This window comes from Sebastes umbrosus, chromosome 10, assembly GCF_015220745.1.
Source record: "Sebastes umbrosus isolate fSebUmb1 chromosome 10, fSebUmb1.pri, whole genome shotgun sequence".
In the NCBI taxonomy this organism is placed as follows: Eukaryota; Metazoa; Chordata; class Actinopteri; order Perciformes; family Sebastidae; genus Sebastes; species Sebastes umbrosus.
In genome coordinates this window covers 23,090,034-23,117,545 of record NC_051278.1, presented here as the reverse complement: position 1 = coordinate 23,117,545, position 27,512 = coordinate 23,090,034, and the positions used below count along the sequence as shown (strand labels likewise).

The 27,512-nt window shown below is 41.2% G+C and overlaps 2 protein-coding genes and 2 long non-coding RNA genes across 6 annotated transcripts in view; 3 read left to right on the top strand and 1 right to left on the bottom strand.

Moving 5' to 3' along the window:
* Nucleotides 1–864: 864 nt before the first annotated feature.
* LOC119495106 (bifunctional 3'-phosphoadenosine 5'-phosphosulfate synthase 2-like) lies at nt 865–22,229 on the top strand. The gene is made up of 12 exons (XM_037781322.1): nt 865–1,088; nt 3,279–3,393; nt 3,534–3,769; nt 3,923–4,061; nt 4,215–4,333; nt 15,473–15,586; nt 16,267–16,378; nt 17,824–18,029; nt 18,263–18,398; nt 19,601–19,869; nt 19,998–20,227; nt 21,327–22,229. The coding sequence occupies exons 1-12, from the start codon at nt 1,062–1,064 to the stop codon at nt 21,466–21,468; spliced, it is 1,845 nt and encodes a 614-aa protein (XP_037637250.1). The 5' UTR covers nt 865–1,061; the 3' UTR covers nt 21,469–22,229.
* On the top strand, nt 8,645–9,123 carry LOC119495110. 2 transcript variants are annotated; one of them, XR_005208358.1, is made up of 3 exons: nt 8,645–8,681; nt 8,772–8,951; nt 9,078–9,123. It is a non-coding gene; the product is annotated as an uncharacterized LOC119495110 (long non-coding RNA). The 2 variants fall into 2 exon arrangements; XR_005208359.1 differs by lacking the exon at nt 9,078–9,123 and adding an exon at nt 9,018–9,070 and having other exon boundaries at nt 8,772–8,957.
* The window catches only part of ptena (phosphatase and tensin homolog A), a 24,126-nt gene continuing 12,941 nt past the window's right edge, over nt 16,328–27,512 (top strand). For both annotated transcript variants that reach the window (XM_037781327.1, XM_037781326.1), the window contains exons 1-2: nt 16,328–16,340; nt 26,735–27,497. In XM_037781327.1, coding sequence (XP_037637255.1) covers nt 27,419–27,497 — 79 coding nt within the window. In that variant the 5' untranslated portion in view covers nt 16,328–16,340; nt 26,735–27,418. The remainder of the gene's footprint in view (nt 16,341–26,734; nt 27,498–27,512) is intronic.
* Nucleotides 26,324–26,797, bottom strand: LOC119495111. The gene is made up of 2 exons (XR_005208360.1): nt 26,670–26,797; nt 26,324–26,459 (listed from the first exon to the last, which is right to left on the bottom strand). It is a non-coding gene; the product is annotated as an uncharacterized LOC119495111 (long non-coding RNA).

The following is a 27,512-nucleotide window of genomic DNA, read 5'->3' as shown; positions in this document are numbered from 1 at the left end:
AGATAGATATCTGGCAAAAATTCTGCTTATAGCCAGCAAAAAAGCTATAACAAGAAACTGGTATAAAGCGGAACCTCCAGGGAAAGATCACTGGTTTGAGATTGTCCGGGATATTTTTTTTAATGGAAAAACTGACGTACCAGAAGCAATATCTTTGACAAGAACTGGGAAAAATTGATCATTTACATGGAACATGAAACATGAGACATGTGTTGTTGGAGAATATATACATGTTTGACTGGCCCTGACAACTGTTTTTTGTTAAATGTTGTACTGTTTGCTGAATTTGTTAAGTGTTGTATTGTTCGTTGAATTCTGTATGGATGATCATGATGTAAGCTGAAAATGCAAAATAAATATCAAAGTTTAAAAAAAAAGGAAATAAATGATTAAATGATTTCTGCTGAGGACCCCCCCCCCCCCCTTTACCACATCAAGGACCCCCTGAGGGTCCCCAGACCTTACTGTGGGAACCACTGCAAGGCTCCCTTTAATTAATTGCATGTTTTGGGAATTCATTATGTTCCCTCACTTAACATCAAATCAGGTAACTAATAAGACAAGTTACTTCATATTGTGTGAACGACTTTGTAACTTCGGCTGAATAAAATGACTGAATATTTCTAATTACTATTATAATTGTTATCATTATTATCTTATGTTGTGAACTGATATAATATGAAGTAACTTCCTCATTGTTTGTTGACAGTATTGGTGTAATTTAAAACAGCTGTTTAACAATAGAGTAAAGGGAATATCCAGCCCGACCTGTCCTATAGTGCTGCAGGGTGTTGGTGCTCCAGTAATATAACGTTACAGTTGCTTATGCAGATTTTGTCGGAGGAAGAGGAAGAGGAGGAGGACGAAGAGGAGGCTGGGCCAGCGGAATGCTACGTGTCTGGGAAGTTTCCTTTTAAACCCCCCTCGTCTTCTTTTTCAGGACCAGTTTTTCTGTGGAGGTTCACGACTCCTCGACTCTCTCTCCTCCAGCCCGGTGTGTGAGCGTGAAGCCCCGGTGTTCAGCAGTCAGTCAGTCCGTCGGCGGTGTGTTAACCAGCGAAATGTCTGGAGTGAAGAAGCTTCGTACGGTGAGTAAGATGTGGAGAGATTAACAACTACAAATGCCAGCTGTCAGATTAGAAATGATTGTGAAAAGTTCAGCCAAGTGTGTGTGAGAGCCTGAGATGTAAAACTCCTCCTTAAGTAACGTTGTGTCACCGCTGAGTGTCTTAATAATACAGCTTACACCATAACTATCCGCTATATGTGTTCTCCTGGTTGACAGCGACCTCGTCCTTCAAAGTAACTACAATGTTGCCTTTAAAAGATCATTTTCTGCACTTTTTTTTGTGCCTCTTTACTGGAAGTGACTGCCAGGTGTGAAGGCTACAGACTTGCCTTGCCTCTGAATAGGCTGGTTGTTGTAGTAAGGTATAGAGGGCATGTGAGTGTAGCCCATTCATATTGTAGTTTGGGGAGAAAGAGGCCACTGTTTCACAGATGCTGCATATGCACAGTCTATATGTGCTGCACAGGAATGCTGCTACCAATGAGAATAATAATTACCTTTTGGCTCAATCATGTACATTCACAAACCTATTTTGTGTCTTCATACAGTATGAAAGTACAGTACATATCGTACTTTTTTTTTCCCCCTATGCAGCTTTAAGATCACCTGTGATTTTTTTTTTTTATTAAAGCACCCAAAGTGTTATTATTACTGTCACAAAGCACCCTTACTATTTTCCCATTATTTCATATAGATAGATAAATAGATAGATAGATAGATAGATAGATAGATAGATAGATAGATTGATAGTAACTTTCTTGATCCCGAGGGAAATTCAAGTTTCCAGCATCTCAGTTCCATAGTGCAAAAACATGTTAGTAAAAAATATGCCTTCAGTTGAGAAATTTCAGACCACTTTATAATCAAAAATGTTTATCTTTTTGTGATTTCCTGAGAAAGAGTATGTAATCTGTCCTGGGAGCAAGAGGAAAAAAGAGTTACGTAATAATAACAAGAGTTTATAGCACATTTCTTACCCAGGAATGCAGCTGAAAGTGCTTTTTTCAACAGAACAACTAAAAATGTAAAAGCGAGCAAATTGAGGGAAGAGATCAAAGATGAATTCAAATGAAATAAGCACGTCCAAAGTTTTCTCTTTAAACAATACGCACTTGGTGACTAGGTGCCAAGATGTGGACGAATAGTGCTGTTTCTCTCCAGCTGTGGGGTGTGTACATGCACAAGCTGTATTGGCCGTGTCAATTGATTATGACATTATGCTCATCATTAGAGCGTGTAACTCATTTTTTGTGCTGCTTACGAGCCGTGAGTAACAGCTGTGAGTCACTTCGAAATGCTCACTGCGGTAGATTAACGCCAATTGATGACAAATGATGACACTACTATACATTTACATCCTTCCGCAGTATTGAACGTCACGCTTTTTTTACCAAACTGCACATTTTTTGAAAAACTTTTAGTCATATTTGGTGTGATTTCTATTTTTTCATACCAGCAATGGCCGGACTGGATTATCCATAAACCCAGCACATTTATGAGTCCCCTCCACTAGGAAGACAACCGTAATAAAGTATAACATTATGTGGTGATCTTCCCCCACTTTGATTGAACCACACCCTTATGCGTGGTGAATCAAGGTCATTGACTTTTACACTCATGGCTGTTTTTGTGTGTGGAAAAATGGCTCTTTAAATGCAGATTGTCAGACTGAAACCCTTGTGGCACGGTCTTGTATGTTACGTATAACCCTGGGTGGAGGCAGTTTATAAGCACAGCGGGACAGTGATTAAGAGGAGGAAGAGTAGGCGGGCTGCAAAAAGTGAAGCCATGGGATGGATGTAGGGAAGAGGGGAAAGTGGGTGCAGAGGGCGAACGTGTGCCACTGCCACATCATCGCTGGGCTGCAGGCAGCACACTGGACACATTGTGTCCGGTCAGTCCTCTCCCTCCCTCCTCCCCACTGGAAGTCAATACAGCCCCATTTATCCACAGCCTGCTCCACACAGTCACTCTCAACTGGGAATGTAAAACCAGTTATGCTATGCTAAACTGAGTGTGAATCACTGTTGTGTTAGTTTTGCATGATATGACGAGTCTTTGTCAAACAAACTCAGGCATGGTTAGATGGTTTAATGCGACCAGCCCAATCCTGTTTGGCTATTTTTTTTACATCCAGCTACCATAATTAACTCCCACCAGAGAGACACTTTGGCTTCTGTCTGTCTGAGCATGTGTTCTTCTGTCTCAGGATCTCAACAGGTCGACCAATGTCTCGTACCAGGCCCACCATGTCACCCGGAGCAAGAGAGGGCAGATCGTGGGCAGCAGAGGAGGCTTCAGAGGCTGTACCATCTGGCTCACCGGTAAATCTCTACGGTCTTATATGACATCCATGTATTGGTCATGAGGTGGCTGCCACATAGGAACCATACGGGTTAATCTGATTTTAAAAACAGTGGCGCAGTCATGCTTATATGTCTTGTCACATTTTTTTTTTATATAGGTTTGTCAGGTGCCGGGAAGACCACCATCAGTTTTGCCCTGGAAGAGTTCCTCGTGTCCCACGCTATTCCTTGCTACTCACTGGACGGAGACAACATTCGCCACGGCCTGAACAAGAATCTGGGCTTCTCCGCCGAAGACCGCGAGGAGAACATCCGTCGCGTTGCCGAGGTGGCCAAACTGTTCGCAGACGCTGGGCTGGTGTGCGTCGCCAGTTTCATCTCTCCTTGCGCCAAGGTCAGAAAAACAGTTGAAGTCTTGTGCTGCTGTTGCATATCTGTTATTCAGATAGCTGGAAACAATGAAACAATTGAATGTTTTCTCCAAAAAGTCAGTATACTAGTCAGTAATCAGTATACACTGCAATAACTGCACTGTTTTCTCCCACAGGATCGTGATGAGGCGAGGAAGATCCACGCAGGCGCCGGACTGCCGTTTTTCGAGGTGTTTATCCACGCTTCTCTGGAGGTGTGTGAGAGCAGGGATGTGAAAGGGCTTTACAAGAAGGCTCGCGCCGGAGAGATCAAAGGTCGGTGCGACAGTGCTCGCCTTAGCAAACTATCACCCAATGTTTTTCATGCTGCCTCTCTATGAGCGACATAAGTAATGCCAAACCCGTTTCACTCTAACCTTATTACAATGGAATGTAAATGCTGATTTGTGGTCTCACATTTGTTTCCAGGTTTCACCGGAATTGACTCAGAGTACGAACGTCCCGAGGCATCAGATCTAGTGCTGAAAACCGGGGAGCTCACAGTGAATGAGTGCCTCCACCAGGTGTTGGAGCTGCTCAGGGAGCAGGTGGGTGTAACACAGCCCACTGTATTATTCACATTGTATCTCACACAGGCCTTCTTCACATACTTGCTAACCTTGAGACTTGGGTGTCCTCCCCCAGAAAAATACGAGTTCAGAGACTTTGTTTCCTTCATTCTGGTGACTTTTAAAGAATGAACAGTATTGCTGCAACAGTATTTTTATGTTAATTAGGCCTACTTTTAGTTTTACTTTAAATTCTCAGGAAAGAAAACTGGAAAATCTGCCCCTCTTGCATGAACTTGTGTGAATCTCTAGCGTGAACTAATATTATCAGATTTTATTCATTTTTTGCACCTGCTTGAGTATTTCTTTCTCTTAATACTCTCCATTTCTCTCTCCCTCTCTCACTCACTGACGGCCGTTTCAGACACAACACAACAACAGCACCACTGCGCTCTGAAACCCGTTATTTCCAATGGCTTGCGTCGCGCCACGACAGCTTTTCGCTGTGTCGAGAAATGCCCAACTTTGGGCCCCGCAACACCGCGTTGTGTCGTGAACAGCCCTCTTCCGCCGGGAAACGACATTAGGTGTAGCTCTATTATCGTCCGGGTGGAAACAGTGAGGCTTACACACTCTGTACAGTGCCAAAAAACAGGTTAAGATAATAAGGGCAATGGAAAAATGGGAGGCTCCCGGGAAAATCAGGACGTTTGGCAAGTATTCTTCATCAGCGTCATTCGGTTTACATTGTCGGATGTTAGTACCCGGAATACTATATCCTTATTTAAATAAGAGATTATGCCTCAAAGCTATTCTAGCTGGTTCCCTAAAACTAAACAATGACTTTAGATGGTACACATGAAGAAAACGTACTGCTCTGTGTCAGTCCTGGATTTTCCAGTTTTCCAGCCAGGAGGCTTTCACATGAAAGAGGAGAGGTTTGTAACAACTAGAGACAGATAACATCATGGTGACCTTAAGATGGTGTTTGGTTGCTCAGAGCAGATGACTCTATTGATTACAGAGGGAATAGTAGGTCATTGCAGCAGCAAAAAAAATCTATGATTAAGCTGAATGAAATGAGAAACAGCATATGCACACAATATAAAACATATGATATTAAAATAACAGGTTATTAAGTCTAGAAATAATTTATTTTAAATGATTTGTGCTGTAGAAAACTATAGAGGAACCTATAGGAAATGATTCTCACATTTCACAGATGAGAATAAATAAAAAAATAAGGTATTGTCTTGTACTCAGTGCCACATTTTGCCACCCAATGATCATTTATAATCATTTATAAATTCATGCAAATGAATTACAGATCCGGTCATAGATGCAGACAAAAAGTTCACATTACACTGTACAATGTTGGCATGTCATCACTGTGATGCTTTTATTTGTCACAATCTATATCACAAAAGTCAAACAAGAAAGACAAGTGTAACCCTGACCACAGAACACAACCAATAATAGGTCTTCATAGAGACATAGAGAAACAGTAGCATTGCTTCTGCTGCCGATGAGGCAGAGGTGACTCACATTTAAGCACAACCAGTTTGCTGGTTAAGCTGGGTTCCTGTTCCCTGAGGCTGAGAGGATGGGAATGTAGTTACAGTGATATACAGATCCCTCTTAGGAATGTCCTGTCATGGATATACTGTATACATACTGTGTATTCCCATATAAACTGGAAAAACAAAGTTTGGAAACTTGTGTTTGGTGGATTATTTCTCTGTTGTTACAATGCTAATTGGCATTGTATTTTACATCGCTGGAAATCCTGTTTATTTACCTTCACAATGATGTCCCACTTGTAAGGATCATACATTTGTGGGATGAGCAGCACAGCTGATTATGTGGGTAGCGCCCAAGAAAAATTTGCCAAAATGCTCCGTCAATGGTAAACAGTGTATTCTCCTGTTGGTGTTGACTCTTGTTTTGAGTTGTTTGGTGGATTGGATGATTGAACTCTCTATCAGTAACAAGGAACAAACAAGACATATTGGCAATTTTACACTTTATTCATTTAATACACCGTCAGGAGCCTCAGTAGCGGTGGACGATCCATACGCAGCCACAACAGCCTGGCACCTCCTCCTCATGCTGGTCACCAACCTGGTCACGCGTTGCTGTGGAATGGCGTTCCATTCCTCAACCAGGATTCGTTGCAGGTCAGCCAGCGTGGTTGTGTTGGTCACTCTAACACGTACAGCACGCCCAACCTGATCCCACATGTTGTAATTCCTGTTCATTTTGAAGATTTTTTTATCAAGTTGCTGGTGTACGATTTAATATTTTAATAATAAATAACAGTTCAGTAAATGTATATCTATGTGTTTATTTGTTACATTTTGTTTTACAAAATCAGAGAGCAATGCTTAAGTCAAGCCTGATGTTGCCTTACACATAAAAGGATGAAATGTATTTGTCCTATATTCCAAGCACAATAAATGTGACTTTTTATTTTACACTTCTGCAATATCCTATCAATTACTTAAGAGATTTTCTGGGGAAAAAACAATGTGATTTAGTACTGAGCATAGTGAAAATAGACACAAAGTTCTTGAGTATTTGAGTCACAGTTGCTGATCTTCAGATGATTTTCCTTAAAAATGGCTCCATTTGAATCCATTAATTATTGATTTATTACGGGGATGCACCGATGCGACTTTTTCAGTCCTGATACCGATAGTGATACCTGGGCTTTGGATATCGGTCGATAACGAGTACCGATCCGATACCAGCGTTTAATTAATAAGCTGTGTGCCTCACTGTGTGGAAGTGACTGGGATCATTAATTTATGAGTGAGGCAACATCAGGCTGGACTTAAGCATTGCTTTCTGACTTTGTAAAACAAAATGTAACAAATAAATACATAGATATACATGAACTGAACTGTTATTTATCAATAAAATAATAAATTGTACACCAGCAACTTGGTAAAAAATCAAAAAAATTAACAGGAATTCAAGTGTAAACCTTTTTAATGCAGCAACAAACTGGTCAAAACTTAAACCGGAATTAAAATTCCAGTATATACTGTGATGTATAAAGAATATAAACATAGATGTCGTGTGCTGAGTTTACAGAGGGAACCCAAACGCAGAGTAACAAGCAGGAACGGAAGTTTTTACCGGGCACCGATTATCTCAGGCGGACGGCCCGAGGGCAAAACCGGGACAGAGCCTGGGAACTTGGGCGGACGGCCCGGGGGCAGAGCAGAGACAGAGCCGGGAAACTCCGGCAGATGACCCGGGGGCAGAACCGGGACAGAGTCTGGGAACTCAGGCGGACGACCCGGGGGCAGAACCGGGACAGAGTCTGGGAACTCGGGCGGATGGCCCGGAGGCAAAACCGGGACAGAGTCTGGGAACTCGGGCGGACGACCCGGGGGCAGAACCGGGACAGAGTCTGGGGACTCGGGCGGACGGCCCGGGGGCAGAACCGGGACAGAGTTTGGGAACTCGGGCGGACGGCCCGGGGGCAGAACCGGGACAGAGTTTGGGAACTCGGGCAGACGGCCCGGAGGCAGGGCAGAGTCCGAGCCGAGAAACTCCGGCAGATGACCCGGGGGCAAGGCAGAGTCAGAGCCGGGGAACTCGGGGTCTTGGAACTGTGGCCCAGCAGTCACAGTAACAAGGTTTTTGGGCTGAAACCCAGGCGAAACAGGAGGTGACGGTTGCGGCCCAACCGGAGAAGCAGGTGGTGGTTGCGGCCCAACCGGAACAGCAGGTGACGGTTGCGGGCCAACCGGAACAGCAGGTGGCGGTTGCTGCCCAACCGGTAAAGCAGGTGGCGGTTGCGGCCCAACCGGAACAGCAGGTGCAGGTTGCGGCCCAACCGGAGAAGCAGGTGGTGGTTGCGGCCCAACCGGAACAGCAGGTGGAGGTTGCGGCCCAACCGGAGAAGCAGGTGGTGGTTGCGGCCCAACCGGAGAAGCAGGTGACGGTTGCGGCCCAACCGGAACAGCAGGTGGCGGTTGCGGCCCAACCGGAACAGCAGGTGGCGGTTGCGGCCCAACCGGCGAACCAGACGGAATAGGAGGTGGCGGTGGCGGCCCAACCAGCGAACCTGATGGAACAGGAGGTGGCGGCCCAACCGGCGAACCAGACGGAACAGGAGGTGGCGGTTGCGGCCCAACCAGCGAACCTGACGGAACAGGAGGTGGCGGCCCAACCGGCGAACCAGACGGAACAGGAGGTGGCGGTTGCGGCCCAACCGGAAAAGCAGGTGACGGTTGCGGCCCAACCGGTAAAGCAGGTGGCGGTTGCGGCCCAACCGGAACAGCAGGTGCAGGTTGCGGCCCAACCGGAGAAGCAGGTGGTGGTTGCGGCCCAACCGGAACAGCAGGTGGAGGTTGCGGCCCAACCGGAACAGCAGGTGGAGGTTGCGGCCCAACCGGAGAAGCAGGTGGCGGTTGCGGCCCAACCGGAACAGCAGGTGTAGGTTGCGGCCCAACCGGAGAAGCAGGTGGCGGTTGCGGCCCAACCGGAACAGCAGGTGCAGGTTGCGGCCCAACCGGAGAAGCAGGTGGCGGTTGCGGCCCAACCGGAACAGCAGGTGGAGGTTGCAGCCCAACCGGAGAAGCAGGTGGCGGTTGCGGCCCAACCGGAACAGCAGGTGGAGGTTGCGGCCCAACCGGAACAGCAGGTGGAGGTTGCGGCCCAACAGGAGAAGCAGGTGGCGGTTGCGACCCAACCGGAAAAGTAGGTGAAGGTTGCGGTCCAACCGGAACGGAGGTCGGCCAGACCCCCGACAGGAGACCTGGAACAGGAGTCGGCCAGACCGCCGACAGGACACGTGGAGCAGGAGTCGGCCGGACCGCCGACAAGACACTTGGAACAGGAGTCGGCCGGACCGCCGACAGGACACGTGGAGCAGGAGTCGGCCGGACCGCCGACAAGACACGTGGATCAGGAGTCGGCCGGACCGCCGACAAGACACGTGGAGCCGGAGTCGGCCGGACCGCCGGCAGGACACGTGGAGCAGGAGTCGGCCGGACCGCCGACAGGACACGTGGAGCAGGAGTTGGCCGGACCGCCGACAGGACACGTGGAGCAGGAGTCGGCCGGACCGCCGACAGGACACGTGGAGCAGAGGTCGGCCGGACCCCCGACAGGACGCTTGGAGCAGAGGTCGGCCGGACCCTCGACAGGACGCTTGGAGCAGAGGTCGACCGGACCCCCGACAGGACGCTTGGAGCAGAGGTCGGCCGGACCTCCGACAGGGCGCTTGGAGCAGAGGTCGGCCGGACCTCCGACAGGGCGCTTGGAGCAGAGGTCGGCCGGACCTCCGACAGGACGCTTGGAGCAGAGGTCGGCCGGACCTCCGACAGGACGCTTGGAGCAGAGGTCGACCGGACCGCCGACAGGACACTTGGAGCAGAGGTCGGCCGGACCGCCGACACAGGAGTAGGCTTGAATTCGGGTTGAACACTGAGAAACTTAGGAGGACGCCGCCTCTGAGACCCACGCTTCCTTCTGGGAGATCCAACCCCTAGCATGGCATCCGGCTTGAAGCTAGTGTCCTGGATGCTAGCATGGCGAGGATTAGACTGGAAACTTAGTGGGCCTCCCAGGGCAAGGCGGGTTCCTAAGAACAGATCTGGGGCTGATGCTAGCTTAGAGCTAGCTGACTGCTGGGGCATGGGCTGGAAGGTCAGGAAGCCAATGTTAACAGTCTGTAGTTGAGAATGGTGATTTGTAGGCAGAGAGAGCTGATGGGTGTGCATGAACTGGTTCAGTCTCTTTGTAACAATGTCTAAGTGGGGCACAAAATGGCTCACCCATGGCTTCTCCTTAAAATATAGCCTCTGCACAGCAAGCTGTTCCAAGATGGGACTCCAAGCATCAGACTCAGCAGAAAAGAGTCTTTCCACAGTCCTTTCAAAATTACAAACTTTCAAAAAAAAACATTTGCAGCTCTGCTGGGTCCATTTTACCGGTTGGTTCGTTCTGTCGTGTGCTGAGTTTACAGAGGGAACCCAAACGCAGAGTAACAAGCAGGAACGGAAGTTTTTAAATAAAAGCGAGCTTTATTTAAAGCTGACAAAATCCAAAAACCACAAAACAAGGAGGGGAACAAAGTACAAAGAAAACATACCAAAACCAAACTGAGAACAAAACAAAACTACAAACCAGAGGATACGAGAACACGGGCAGGAGGAACACTAAGACCAGAGCTGGAGGAAACAATGAACACGGAGGACAAGGTAGACGGGACTGGGGAGACAAGACAAACCAACAAGGACAGAGGGGAAACACACAGGCTTAAATACTAGACAAGACTACACACAGGTGAAACAAATCAGGGCGGGGCAGACAATCAACAAAAGGCGGGAAAACAAACAAAGGAGGGAAGTAAAACCAGACAAGACACAGGAGGAGTGAATTACCAAAATAAAACAGGAAACACCGGAATAATATAACAAACACCAAATCCAAAATCACAAAAGTAAATCATAAGAGGCTGGCACAGCCAGAACATGACAATAGAACTGAATTGAATGGATCGGCCCCATTGCCAACGATATCCGATCCAGCTATTTGAGTCAGTATCGGCTCGGTATCAGATCCGGTATCGGTATCTCGGTGCATCCCTATTCTGAATGCAGGGCTTTTTACCTGTAAAGGTGCATTTATATAATGTTGTAATAAGTGTTTGCAACATGAATAACAGATCTGAATACCATCCTCCACCACTGACCAGCTGTGATGCTATTGTAGTTGACTCCGAGACGGTCTGCGATCTTCTCCGTGACCCTCTTCATCTCTGGTCCCTCCTTGAACTTGTCCACCTCTGACAGAGCTGAGGGGTTGTTATCAACTTCCTGCACAAACCTGGTGCACTGGTCAAAAAACCTCATGAGAGCATCGTTCACTGCATGGTCAAACTCCGTATCTGGGGAGAAAGCAGTTAACAGGTTATATGTGAAAATGTAGCTATACTATATATACTGGAAAAACAAAGTTTGGAAACTTGTGTTTGGTGGATTATTTCTCTGTTGTTACAATGCTAATTGGCATTGTATTTTACATCGTTGGAAAGCCTGTTTATTTACCTTCGCAATGATGTCCAACTTGCGTTGTTTCTTGAAGGATGAAGTTAGGTGCCAGATTGTGGAGATATGGGATCGCCACTGGCTGCAGAATCTCATCCTGATATCTCACAGCATTGAGATGGCCTTCAATGATGACAAGCCTTGTTTTGCCAGTGAAGGAGATGCCGCCCCACACCATGACACTGCCCCCACCAAAAGCTGTTACTCGATCGAGTCAACAATCAGCATAGCGTTCTCCGCGTCGTCTCCATACTTTGACCCTGCCATCCAACTTTCGCAGACAGAACCTGGACTCATCACTGAACATGACATTCCCCCACATGTTCAGGTTCCATTGTCTGTGTTGTCGACACCAGCGCAAACGGGCCTGACGGTGAAGGGCAGTCATTGCAGGCTTCCTGGTAGCCTTATGAGAATACACTGTTTACCATTGGCAGAGCATTTTGGCAAATTTTTCTTGGGCGCTACCCACATAATCAGCTGTGCTGCTCATCCCACAAATGCATGATCCTTACAAGTTGGACATCATTGCAAAGGTAAATAAACAGGCTTTCCAACGATGTAAAATACAATGCCAGTTAGCATTGTAACAACAGAGAAATAATCCACCAAACACAAGTTTCCAAACTTTGTTTTTCCAGTATATTTGCAAACGGCTGTTGAGAGATTCAAGCACATAAAAAAATTAAGTGTAGCCCTCAAGCCAGAAGAGTCAGGAGAAGAAATAAAAGATGAAATGGCAGTTGTATGATATATTTTTGGATATTCACAAATATACAAGTGTTAGGTAGGCAACAGTGTATTAACTTGAAAAGAAAGCAGGAGCACTGTAGAATGACAAATATGCAGGGTAGAAAAAAGATTAACGTATTTCCACACGTACCATATCATACATTACAAACATTTTGTGGAAATATCTGGCATTGCAAGATTATACACCGAGATGAAAATGCATTTTTTGCACCAAGAACTTAAGCATACAGGTGAATGTAAACATGCATTTACATGCATGTAAGTGTATTTCTTCATAAATGCTCCAAGGCATGGTCTGTGTCACAGCAGGTTTGAGTCATTTCTAAGTATAGTTCACTGGTGACACTAACCCAGGTGTAATTTGCTTCACTACGTGAACAGTCATGCCATTTCCTTCTGTGGTGGGAGTAAAATGACACATCCTAACTGTAAATTATGTAACTGTTGAATGCTCATTCAATAGCTTATATTATTGGGCAATCTGGTAATATTATTGCATTTCCGAAAATATTTATCCTTTTTATCTGCTAACATTAAATGCCAACAATTTATTAGGCACTGGTGTGGACACTGACATGTGATGGCATGTTAATGATGTTTTAATGTATACACAATGCACAGTTACAATGCAATTACACATCAAAACAAAAGGGAGGTAGCAGGGATTATCAGTATATTTTTCCAAAGGCCTCAGTCTGTTTTCCTAACTCCAGCACTCACAACCCCAAGTAGCCAGCTGCTGGTTTATTTCTTGTCTTTTAATAGTGACTAATTTAGGGTTTAGATAACAGGTAAATGCATAAAAAGCTACCTGTAGGATCGGAAACCAACAAAGGAGGACAAACACCTAATTGATATTGCAAATAAAGCAGCAGGCTTTAGAAATATAACAAAGTGCCCCATTTATTCATTTCATCTTGGCTTCAAACTCAACATTGACAAAATTGTTCCTTAGTTGAATAAGGATTTCTAAATTTATATTGAACATTTGACAGTCAATCTTCTCAGCCGATCAGACAGTTATCAGGCCATTAAATGGGCGTTATCGGTCGCTATAAGCCTCATAAATATGGGTCAGTAGGGCCCTGCTACACCCACTAGTAGGTTTTATCAGTGGCGACTGGTGGAAAGTTTTCTAGGTAGGGCTGTGCCACATCCAATCAATTTCAGCAAACATCCCGGTATGATTTAATGCAAAAAAGTGAAGGTATCAAAAACACATTACTACTTTGCAGTTAAATAATCCACAATTATTTTATTCCAACAGCAGCAGTAAAGAATGCTTAGAAAAACACAACAGTATAACATTTACTCAGTGGCGGAAAGTAACTAAGTACATTTACTCAAGTACAATTTGATGGTACTTGTACTTTACTTGAGTATTTCCATGTTCTGATACTTTCTACTTCTACTCCACTACATCTCAGAGGGAAATATTGTACTTTTTTACTCCACAACATTGATTTAATAACTTAAGTTACTTTACAGATTCAGATTATTAATACAAAATATAATCAACGAATAAATGATGATGTATTATTATAGATTAAACTACCCAGCAGTATATAAAGTCATTAAAATGAGCTCCACCTTCACCAGCTACAACATTAAAGTGATGAACACATTAATGCATCAATAAGTATAATCCATTAATATACATTATTCTGCATAATGTGTACTTTTATTTTTGGTACTTAAAGTATATTCATATGCTTGTATTTTTGCACTTTTACTTAAGAAGGATTTTGAATGCAGGACTCTTACTTGTAACAGAATATTTCTACATGGTAGTATTGCTACTTTTACTGAAGTACAAGATCTGAGTACTTCCATCACTGCATGTATTATAATACAATAATAAACATGTAATACAATACTAATGTAATATAACAATATAACATGTAATAGAAATGTTTACTTAATGTGATGCTCCTATTGACCTTGCTTTGTTTGGTAAACCAATAGTGAGGTAAAGATCAGGGGAAGTAAACAGGAAGTGTAAATAGGAAAACTGCTGTTAAGTCCCGAAGCTATTTGGACACCTGAATGTACAGAAACATGGACTCAAGTGCCTTGAGGTGTAAAGATAGTAAACTCCTTCAACACTTCTGTTTCAAAACTCTCTCACCTTACTCATAAGGCACAACCATAACACATCCACAGATATTAATACTACATAAAATACAGTTAACAAGAACAATACAACTAATTTACCGATCTCAATTAAATTGTGATGCCTGCATGACCAATTTAAGCAAATGAGACTAAGGAACTATGTACAAGAAAAGTCAATGTGATGAGAAAGCCTGCATATTAGAATTTTGCATTTCTCTCCTTCTGAGTGCTGCAGGTCAGGTGCTGCTGGTCAGGTGCACTGTCCTCACACAGAGAGGAGATTGTGTGCAATATACTCACTGTTGTTTACAGTATGTTTATATAATTCACTTTTCATTAAACTTTAGTCAGTTTTTTTGCATTTGTATATTACATTCATGAGCCAGATGCAATGTCATTTTATTCTGCTGTGCATTTAGCCTGCGTATAGTCTGAATAACAATTACATTAATCTTGAATCTTCAATAACAACTAGGCCTCTTCTAGAAATTGACCCGGTGGATTGTGTTTGATAAGACACTGTGTTTCCTCACCGCAGTCCTGTGGCCGTCATCCAGCTGCGTAGCGATGTCCACTCGGCCTAGCATGGCCCTAGCGCCCTCTATTGGCCGGCCGCCACTGGGTTTTATCATCTATTCACATGGTAGACCACCGAAAGAAAGTATAAAAGAAGATGACAGCGACCTCTAGTGAAGTAGGCGTAATAGGCCGCTACTGACCCACATCTATGGTGCTTATTGCGACCTGCGAAAACACCTATTTAATGGCCTGAAAACAGTCGAATCTCCTGGACCATTTAGAGCTTCACCTACTGTAGTCTCACGTTCACTAATGGAAGGTTAAAGGAGAGAAGGGGGAGGGAGAAAGAAAGAAGAAATAAAAGTCCAGTGCTAGTCGGTCAGGCATCTGACTAGTTTGAAAAATGCGAAACGGTCTCTGGTTCCAGCTTCTCAAACATAAAGATTTGTTGCTTTTCTTTGTCATTTATGATAGCAAATGAAATATCTTTGGGTTTTGAACGGCTGGTCGGACAAAACAAGCAATCGTCATTTTGGGTTCTGGGAAATTGTGACGGATGTTTTTCAAATTGTTTTGCCATTCTATACACCAAACAATTGATTCATTAATCAGGGAAACAAGTCATCAGAATATTCGATAATGAGAATAATCATTAGTTGCAGCCCTACATTAATAACCATATCCAACTATAATATTAATATTCCCTTTTTCTCCTTGTATATAGAATATTGTACCAGGCGAGATCATGGAGGAGGTGAATGAACTCTTTGTTACAGAGAACAAGCTGAACCTTGCTGTGGCTGACGCAGACACGCTCCCCACCATCAGCATCACCAAGGTAACCCACCGCTCCGGCACACAGGCTTCTTTTTTATCACACAGCAAATGGACAAGGGGGTCAATACGGGACATGGCGGAGAGCTGCTCATGATGAGCCCATAAACATTCCCCACTGTTCGGACACGGTGCATTAATGGTCTTCCCTGGGTACTAATAAAGACATAAAAGCCTACCAGGCATATAGCAGTGTGGAAATAAAGATAAATGAATCAGGGCAGCGCTTCAGCCTCGTCTACGTACAAGTACTTTGAAGTGAACGTTCTTTCTAGTTCTATCTTCTCAGTGGGCCTAGTCAAATGGTTATTTCACTCTCTATTTTTGTATTTGAAATAAGAAGGAAAGAATACATAATATCTCCTCCATCTTCAGTTTATTATTCATCCATGGCTCCGTACGCAACATGTTATCTCAGACCATCTTGTTATGGTTTAATGAGGATTTCTTGATGATTATCATGTCAGCAGCAATGTCTCATTCAAACGGAGCACAGTAAGTGTAACCCCGTACACCATCCAGCATTCCTACACACACAATCCATTGATTCTTTCATTCGTAGTGTAATTACAGACTTGCTGATTAGCGTATTGACATTTACACTGAATACCATCAGTGCAGTTAAATCCATACGTTAAGTGTCTTGCATGCTGTTTCTAATGAGTGATTATTCTTTGTCCACAGTTGGATCTACAGTGGGTGCAGGTCCTGTCAGAAGGCTGGGCTAGCCCTCTGAAGGGCTTCATGAGAGAGAGGGAGTTCCTCCAGGTCTTACACTTTGGCAGCCTGCTGGATGGTAAGAGACGGTCGTATTTAATTACTCTTCTTAGAACGTGCTAGGTTATTGTCTATACACCACTCAGCCCTACCTGGCATTTAGTGGTGTGGTTGCAGATTGCAACCAACCGAATACTCCTCCCTTTCCAAGACTGCGGTAAAGTGAGTCGCCGAGCGCAAAACCGCGGTAACACTGTTCTCCTCGCTCAGAGGCCATCCTTACAAAAATAACACTATTTGAGGAGCAACGGAAGTCAGACGGCGGCTGGCGGTACCGCGGTTTTTGCACTCTGCGGCTCACGTTACAGCAGTTTCACAAGCGTGTCAGAGAACTACGGTGGCATTCGGGTAACGTAAAAACGTAAAAAGGCTCTCTCTAGAACCAGTGTGTGGTTTGTCGGTTCCGGGCTACGGTAGAAACATGGTGGACTCCGTGAAGGGGATCCACTCACTACATAGATATGAAGGACTCATTCTAAGCTAACGAAAGCACAACGATTCTTAGTTTCAGGTGAATATGCACTAAAGAACACATAGTTATGAATATTATATTCCATTTCTAATGATAGATCCCCTGACATGTTACACAATGTTCTCTTAAAACTATGAATGATTGTCTTTATGACTTGGAATTTGATTTTTTAAATATGACAGCAGTACTGTACAACAGAAAAAAAAAAATCCCATTCTAGAGAGTTTATTTCCAAACAGAGCTACCCAGGCACACCCCATCCAAACACTTTACATGTTCCTAAAGGACAGAACAGGTAGTAAAATGTGTTTTACACATCCATTTCTTTCAGCTTTCTGTTTCAGCTGTTTATCCATTACTTTTTGACATCTGTTGCCACTGTTTAGTCATTACTTTTAGCCAACTATTTGAAGTGTTTGTTCAGTACTTTTTGCTACTGTTTAACTTTTCTCGCCTGCTGACGAGTTTAATGCACTCTCAATTGCAACATGTGGTGTTCAAGTGTTCAGTTGACTCAATATGTGGATTTTTTTAATTATTTGCAACTCACCTAAATCTTTCCACGTACCCCCTGGCATCTGTAGAAGTACACCGGGTTGGGAAAAACTGCTATTGCTTGTCCCCAAACATAAATCATAACTTACTTATCAGATGTGATGAGTGTTTTAAATGGACTAGCGTCTTTCTAGTCTTCCGACCACTCAAAGCGCATTACACTACATGTCAGCGTTCACCCATTCACACACACATTCATACACTGATGGCAGAGGCTGCCGTGCAAGGTGACAACCTGTCCATCAGGATCTAATCTAAATATTCATTCACACACACCACCAATTGCAAGCACAGCCTTTGGGGTCAATTTGGGGTTCAGTATCTGTGTGTGCAGTGCATTGTATTAGTTTTCTTACTGTTTATAGCATTGTGTAAATAACATTTTTGTGATGATATTTACTCTCTGATTGAAATCACTGCATCCTCTTCTGTCTCAGGCGGGGCCATCAACCTGTCTGTTCCCATCGTCCTGCCTGTCAGCGCTGAGGTCAAGCGGGAACTGGACGGTTGTGCAGCCGTAGCTCTGGAGTACCAGGGTTCACGCGTGGCTATTCTCAGGAACCCCGAGTTCTACCCACACCGCAAGGAGGAGCGCAGCGCCAGACAGTGGGGCACCACTTGTCCACAGCACCCTTACATTAAGGTGATAAGGCATTCATCGAATATCTTCAACACGCAGAGTCATAATTTTGATGTCTTCCACATGAAAAGATCCTCCGCTGTGTCAATACTGAACTTTGTCATTTTGTGGCAAATAAAATAGAAATCAAGTCCCGGAAAAATATTACATATTATTCAGTTCAAAGGCACCTGAATATTAATACAGGTAATTATTTGACTCCTTAAAAAAGATATTCTGTGTATGACCTTGTGCAGATGGTTATGGAGGGAGGCGATTGGCTGGTAGGTGGTGACCTGGAGGTGCTGGAGCGAATCAAATGGAACGACGGACTCGACCATTACCGCCTCACTCCGCAGGAGCTCAAGGAGAAGTTCAAAGGCATGAAAGCAGGTTAGAAAATCGAAATGACTAAATCACACAACTACAGTAACAATCAGGGAACACACAATGGCATACAATGTGTTGCAAGTAGCTACTGGCGTGACACTTATGATTAATACTATTTAATAAAAAACATCCATCGCAGCTAGTGAAGAAATTAATAAACATAAACATTAAAAGCAATGTATTTAGTAGTGCACCATTTGTCTTTCAGAAGAACTTGACAAAGGACCAGATGCAAAAATAAAATGGTAAATTTAAAGCTGCATGGCAATGTTTGTGATCTGTGCTCAGTGATCAATGGAGACCAAAAAGTAAAGTCACAAACAATGAAATATGATCTCCTGTTTTAACTCTCACTTGCTCACTTTGATGTGAATGCTGCGTTCAAGATTATGTCATTTATTTATCACCCCAATACAGTATGTGTTCATTTTAGTTTTTCAGCATTCTTTGCTGCTCTTTGGTCCCATCCTGAGTTTTGTTACTAGTGTGAGCATGTTGTGATGTGCACTTAACAGATTATAATACTCTATATTTTTTTATTGTTAACAAACTCCACAAAAAGATCAAAACTATCAATCCATTAGTCGTTCGTCCCTAAATACTCAAGTCTGTTTATTCCTACTGAAGAACTAAAAACGGATTAAAAAAATAAGTATGTAATATGTACTTTCATTGTTTAAAAAAGGCTGAATGAGTTCCTAAAATAGACAGGGACTGTAGTTTTTAGCAAACATTACTCAAACAGATTTGGAATCGACAAAAAACAAACAACACTGTTCATGTTCGTGGTAATGATGTCACCCAGTGCAACATTGATTAGTTTCTGGACAACAATGGAGCTCTATGACGTGGAAGAATAAGCTATATTAGGTTTTGCTACACATAAAATACTTGTTAGTGACATCAATTCATTGTTGGTCATTTGTGGGATTTGTTGACAATAAAAAAAATACAGAATATCAACAGACTTTAACACAAACCACGAGCAATTCCGATGCCAACTTTATGAAATTTAAGAGTTTGAGTTACGTGAATGGTATTATGAGCATGTTTACTGTGACACTTATTAAAATGCACAATAATCTTCACATAATTTGGCCTGCACAGATCACGAAACCCAACAGCTCTGTTGTACTGTACTACTGCCGATACTATTACTGTTATGTGAACTTTATTTTGTGCTTCTCCGTGTTTTCCCCCCTTAGATGCAGTATTCGCGTTCCAGCTGCGCAACCCGGTCCACAACGGTCACGCCCTGCTGATGCAGGACACCAAGCGCCGTCTGCTGGAGCGTGGCTACAACAATCCAGTCCTCCTGCTTCACCCGCTCGGCGGCTGGACCAAAGATGACGACGTGCCGCTGGAGTGGCGGATGAAGCAGCACGCGGCTGTCCTGGAGGAGGGCATCTTGGACCCAGCCAGAACCATTGTTGCCATCTTCCCATCACCTATGATGTACGCTGGACCAACAGAGGTGAGGAGGATCGGTGACTTATTGTTAACGAGGTTACGGTCAGTCCGACCCTCTACTGTTCAACCATTTACCCGTGATATACATGTGTGATTGAATATTAACGCGCATGTGTTCCAATGTCTCATCAGGTTCAGTGGCACTGTAGAGCCAGAATGATCGCCGGAGCCAACTTCTACATTGTTGGCAGAGACCCTGCTGGCATGCCCCATCCGGAGACTAAGCAGGACCTGTATGACCCCACTCACGGAAGCAAGGTCCTCACCATGGCCCCGGGCCTCACCTCTGTGGAGATCATCCCCTTCCGGGTCGCTGCCTACAACAAGTCCAAGAAGGCCATGGACTTCTATGACAAAGAGCGGTGAGTGAAGAAAAAGAAGACGTCTGCAGATGTTTCTTGCATGTCCTGTTGTCTACATATTATTAATTTTGTCTAATTGTTTTTTTACATATTGGTGCCCACAACTGACTTTAATTTGAAATAATTTCCTTTGGTGGAAGTGTTCTCTGTACAAATGTGAAGACATTTTCAAAATCGGTCCAACCGTTTGGTTGAAAAGTGCGTTTTCCTTATCATACCATATCTATTATTTGGGCACATGATAGGACCACTATTTTTGCAATAGACTCCATCACGTTTTAAGAAAAAACAATATAGTCCTATGTGCCCAAATAGTAGATATAGTATGATAAGAAAATGTCTGTATCTCAGAAACTACAAGGAGCACCATCAAGTATTTGGTATCTATGAATTCATAACAACTTGAATATCAAAGATATGCACATATATGCAGTGTAAAGAAAAAAATGAAAAAGGGAAAACATTTAATAATCACTTAACCTAATTTTCCAAAAATCCTGATTTTGACTATTAATAAAAGTGTGACTTTTCATGTGATCTAAAAATGTCAAAGTTGTATTGTTAGGTACTTTCCCAAAGTATGGCCGTACCAAATTTCAAGGCTTTTGACCGATCAGAACAAATGTTGTGGCATTTTTTCCTTGTCATACTAAATATAGTCTTTGAGCACAAATGGGTTAAAAAAACATGGAATCTACTGACATGGTTGTCCTACAGTGAACCCAAGTGCTAGAAAACTGGAGCATAAGGACAAAGTGTAGTAGATCATTAGTGCTCACCACATTTTTTCCAGACTTGCTGTGAAATTCTGACTCAGCATTATATTACACTATCCTGCCCACATTTGTAGGCCCAAATCTTTCAAGCCGAAACATGAATTTTATGGAGACGTAAATCATCTGTGACCCCGCATCTAATCTTGTTCATATTGCAAACAGATTGTAGTATATAAATCTTAAGACAACTCCCTGAGGCTCACTCTTGTAGATTTATATCCACCTTTCGGTATAGGTGTAATTATATGATTTCTAAATATTCTAATAGTGCAGAACACTTCTAATAACCTGTCCTGCCCTTACCTCATTCCTCCCTCTCTTAGACATGCCGAGTTTGAGTTCATCTCTGGAACCAAGATGAGGAACATGGCTCGAAACGGAGACAACCCTCCAGATGGTTTCATGGCCCCCAAGGCCTGGAAGGTGTTGGTCGACTACTACACCTCTGTGCAGAAAGACAAGTAATCATCACAGCGCTCAGTTCACCAGTGAAAAGCAGTTAAAGGGGCATAAATAGACACCCTCCCCTCCAGGAGTATTTTACTTAAATTTTTGTTTTTATATTGTACAAAAACACTAATTTAGATTCCTATAAATAATTAGTCATTCTGGCAGGGGTGGGTGTTTTGTTCAAGTCTTTACCGAATCAAAACGACTTCTCTTAAGCAGTTAAAGCATTACATTCCTATAAAACTATGTGATTTATAAATACATTGTATTATATATGCATATTAAATTAAGCTATGTATTTTAATAAATTAAAGGTAAGTTGAGATTTTTATTTTTAAAATTTAGGAGCACATCCCAAGACAGGGAAATCAATTTTGATATTTACATGTAATATCTGACAAAAAAAAATCACTTTTTATAGCATTTTATGGCAATTATATCACCGTCTGTCGACCTGAATGAAAGTTACTTGCAGTTGTATCACTGCCCACAGTGCCTATTTATTCTACACGTAGGCCATGAATGTTAATGAATTCATCCTGTTAATGTTTCATATTATTGTGAAGTACAACATTGATTTTTTTGTAATAATGTGAAAGTGCCTTCCTCTCAAATGTCAACGTTACAAAACAGACTTTTATTTAATTTCTTGCTGACGTTTGGCTGAAATGTCATTTTGAATCATTGGTGACTGCCTGATACCGGGATATTGTGTACTGTAACCTAAAAAAGATGCCTTTTAATGTAATGGATTAAAAAAATAATCTTTTCCGTGATACCTTTGTCCTGATTTGTCTATGCGGTTGTATAACACATTAACTTCTGTCTGTACAAGGTACATACTTGTCAAGTGAAGGTTAAAGGTCGAAGGGCAGTGTGGCATTCTGGGGCTGCAAAGCCAGAAGTGCAGTGCAGCCATCTGCTGGCAAGAAGTGGTACAGGAAAACACTAAAATAACGGAACCAAGTAAATGTATGTAAAAGGGCACAGTCACTGTGGGTTTCTCTGATAGGGGGTGGGCTTGATAACTGCACTCATAGGGATAACTTCTCTCACTGACACCAGAGCCAAATATAGTCCTGTCCTTTCTACCTGTTGTCTTTCTGTTAAATGGAGGGTGAACTTGGACAAGCAGCAGTCAACAGTGGAGATGTTCTTTAAAATGGTCTAACATCTTGTGCACATTTGAATTGTAAAACACTGGGTTTGGCTCTGGATTGGCTTTGCCAGCCCGATCTTTTATAACAGATTAAGGAGATCCTGAGACGCTTTCAAATTATACTTAAGAGATGGTTGAGGGAAGTTGAAGGACTGATTAATTTTGCCAGTCATTAAGCTGTAAGGGCTTACATTGCTACGAGATGAGTGTTCTTCTATGAGGAGAACCAGTATCCCCTGTAAGAAGCAGATTCCCAATTAGCCTCACATGGGATCAGATCATTTAATCTGCGATGTTCCAGGTAACCCCATTTAAATCTGCTGAACTGCACCGTCAGTACTTTATAAAATCTCCAACTACTGTACATCCAACATGTCATGTCACTGAGAAATGACCAGGACAGCCAGTGGTGTAAATCTCTTGTGTCCTATACAGGCCTAATATTTCTGAATGTAGGTTAACTGTATTTTAACACCCCAAAAGTCACATTTCCACTCAGGTGTTGCAGCACTGGCATGATGGTTGATGTACAAGGCTGCTTATTATATATATTATAAAAATGAAAATGTAACAGATTCTATGTGGAATGGTTTGCAGAGCTGTGTTGCATGAACGTGGATTGAGTAGGGCCTCCTTGGTTCCAGATGTAGGCTGCTGACGTTTACACACAGTTCATTAGGAGAGATTGTGTCCTCAATCATTTTGCATTATGGATGTGAAGATCATGAAAGTGAGGCCCATCTCATGCTGTTGCTGGTGCTGTTTGGCTTTAGCAATAATGGGCCTACAAAGCCGCTTCCCGAAAGGCAGGACGCAGTCAAACGCAGTGATTTTTGCTGGTGGGGTTGGAAATTAATCTAAACTGCATCTAACGATTATCTTTGTTATTGATTAATCTGCTAATTAACCACATAATCGATTGGTTATTTTAGAAAATTTGAGAAATTTCTATCACAATTTCCAGAGTCAAAGGTTTTGGATTGTTGTCACAACAATCCAAAACCAAAGATATCAATTTTACTATCATAAAGGAATTAAAAATAAAACAGCAAATGTTTACGCAATTGGAACCAGTGAAATTCTGGCACCTCAAATAAAATAATCGATTAATCGATAATCAAAATGCTTGCCGTTTGATTGTCTGTGGATTGACTGATTGATTATTTGACCAATCGTTTCAGATCTAATCCAAGCCACGTAGAGCCTTAACCTGGAATTTACTTCAGATAAATATTTTGGATGCATTCAACATTTTGATTACTTCTTTATGTGTTTGTAAAGTTAATTATTATTATTATTATTATTATTATTATTATTATTATTATTATTATTATTATTATATTATTATTATTATTATTATTATTATTATTATTATCATTATCATTATTATTATTATTATTAGTAGTAGTAGTAGTAGTATTATGATCATTATAATTATATGATGCTGTGCAATAATTATATAATTATCTGACGGACACTTTGTGCAATAATCTGGCAAAACTGTCATCTCATCAATATACATATTGTATTTTTATATTTTATATTGTATTATCTTTTATATTTTTTTATATTTATATTGCACTATGTATTTTTTTGTATTGTCTTTTTTAGCACCTATGGGATTGTCACAATCTAATTTCATTGTACTACACAATGACAATAAAGGGCTTGAATCTTGAATCTATTATTATTATTATTATTGTTATTATTATTATTATTATTATTATTATTATTATTATTATTATTATTATTATTATTATTATCCTAATGTATCATGAATTATTTAGGTTATTAGTGTATCTTCAATTTTATATTGCATGATGTAATGTTTTTTTCCCTGTTAGTGTGTGTCAATGACAACAATGTTAACCATGAAATTACAGTCTGTGGTCAATGCAATTAATAACAGTTAATTTGAGAAGATTGTATGAAGCAGGAAATGAATTACTACAAAGTAAACAAATTTTCCACTGTAATCATAATAAATGTCCTGGTAGGAATTTTAAAAAAAAACAGCAAATGTTTACGCAATTGGAACCAGTGAAATTCTGGCACTTAAAATGAAATGATAGATTAATCGATAATCAAAATGCTTGCCGTTTGATTGTCTGTGGATTGACTAATTGATTATTTCACTAATCATTTCAGATCTAATCCAAGCCACGTAGAACCTTAACCTGGAATTTACTTCAGATAAATATTTTGGATACATTCAACATTTTGATTACTTCTTTGTGTATTTGTAAAGTTGATTATTATTATTATTATTATTATTATTATTATTATTATTATTATTATTATTATTATTATTATCCTAATTTATCATGAATTATTTAGGTTATTAGTGTATCTTTAATTTCATTTTGCATGATGTAATGTTTTTTTCCCCTGTTAGTGTGTGTATCAATGACAACAATGTTAACCATAAAATTACAGTCTGTGGTCAATGCAATTAATGATTTGAGAAGATTGTATGAAGTATTATTATTATTATTATTATTATTATTATTATTATTATTATCCTAATGTATCATGAATTATTTAGGTTATAAGTGTATCTTTAATTTTATTTTGCATGATGTAATGTTTTTTTCCCATATTATTATTATTATTATTATTATTATTATTATTATTATTATTATCATTATTATTATCCTAATGTATCATAAATTCAAGCCCTGTCATAGTGTAGTACAACAAAATTAGATTGTGACAATCCCATAGGTGCTAATGAAAAGATAATACAATAATACAAAATATAAAATATAAAAAATATGAAAGATAATACAATATAAAATATAAAAATACAATATGTATATTGATGAGCCAGATTATTGCACAAAGTCCCCGTCAGATAATTGTATAATTAATTATTTAGGTTATTAGTAATGATTTTCATTCCCTGTTAGTGTGTGTGTGTCAATGACAACAATATTAACCATAAAATTACAGTCTGTGGTCAAATGCAATTAATAATTTGAGAAGATTGTATGAAGCAGGAAATGAATCACGACAAAGTAAACTAATTTTCCACTGCAATCATAATAAATGTACTGGTAGGAATTAAAAATAAAACAGCAAATGTTTTACGCAATTGGAACCAGTGAAATTCTGGCAATTAAAATAAAATTATCGATTAATCGATAATCAAAATGCTTGCCGTTTGATTGTCTGTGGGTTGACTAATTGATTATTTGACTAATCCAAGCCACGTAGAACCTTATCCTGGAATTTACTTCAGATAAATACTTTGGATGCATTCAACATTTTGATTACTTCTTTGTGTGTTTGTAAAGTTAATTATTATTATTATTATTATTATTATTATTATTATATTATTATTATTCTCATTATTATTATTATTATTATTATTATTATTTATTTATTTTGTATTTTTATATTATTATTCTCATTATTATTATTATTATTATTATTTATTTTGTATTTTTATTATCTTAATGTATCATGATATATATTTATATTTAGGTTATTAGTGTATATTTAATTTAATTTTGTATGACGTAATGTTTTTATTCCCTGTTAGTGTTCGTCAATGACAACAATGTTAACCATAAAATTACAGTCTGTGGTCAATGCAATTAATAATAGTTAGATTGTATGAAGCAGGAAATGAATCACAACAAAGTAAACAAATGTTCCACTGCAATCATAAACAAATGCACTAGTAGGTTACAAAAAATAAATATTTTCTCCAGCCTTGAAATGACAGTTTAAAACCACAAAAAAGTGACATTATATGTTGGAAACTTCCCTAATTACAGCAACACGTGATCACTTTGACAGAAGGGGGAGCGTCGCATGCGGACTCACTTTTATATCCTTCCGCCTAGAAGCACAAAAAAATAACTCCATTATTGTACGCTTTTTTTTATGGTTAAAACACTTATAAGTATTTTTTGGTTGTCATCTAATATTAATTATTAAAACAATATAAGCTAACGCTGCATTTTGCGCGGTTTTTAATTAAAACTGTATGGAACTATATAGTGACAGCGGAGTGATATTTGTTGTGTTAAAAAATCCCAGCCTGCTCTACCTTCTTTTTTTCCTTCTTCGGTGGAGGGAGGCCATGATGGGAGCCTGAAGAGAGTTCAGCTGGAGCAGAGAGAGAGAGAGAGAGAGAGCGAGAGAGAAGAAGAAGAAGAAGAAGAAAGATGATTCCCCGGGACGGAAACTGTCAAACAAATCTCTGCAGATTGCTCATCTTTGTATAAGTCCCGTATATACTCAAGGTGGAGCCTGTCACTTTCTTTTTTTCACATGTATTTCTTTGGCAATCAGTCGATGACAATGTTGACTCGTTAGAGGAGGCTTTTCGGATCGAACGAGGAGGAGGTAGCCATAGCTATTGTTGCTAAGCTAGCTGGTTGCTAAGCTAGCTGGTTGCTAAGCTATCTAGCTGCGTTCTACAGTGTGTGACTTGGATATATATTGTTCTCTCCATCCTCTTCATCGCTGTCTCATTGAGCCATCGTCGTCTTCTTCTTCTTCTCGTTGGACCGTGTATCTAAAAAGGACAACTGCATGTATTTAAATCGGGGCTTTTTTTTTTGCAAGACGAGTTGCAGGATTGGGGGAGAAAAGTCTGGGCCTGTAACGGAGGAAGCAGCAGAGCAAGAAGGCCTCGTCTTTATGATCCAGAGAAGCCTTTCTAATCCTACAGCCACTGCTAGCTCTGCTGCTGGCTAGCACCGTCTTCTCTCTCTGCAAAAAGGACCCGAGACCCACCGACTGCGACACAGATACTAGAAAACCCTCCTTATAGACTCCTGTCAACCTGCTACAATGGCTGCGATTATAAAAGAAATGGTCAGCCGGAACAAAAGGAGATATCAAGAGGATGGCTTCGACCTGGACTTAACATGTATCCTTCCTTTTG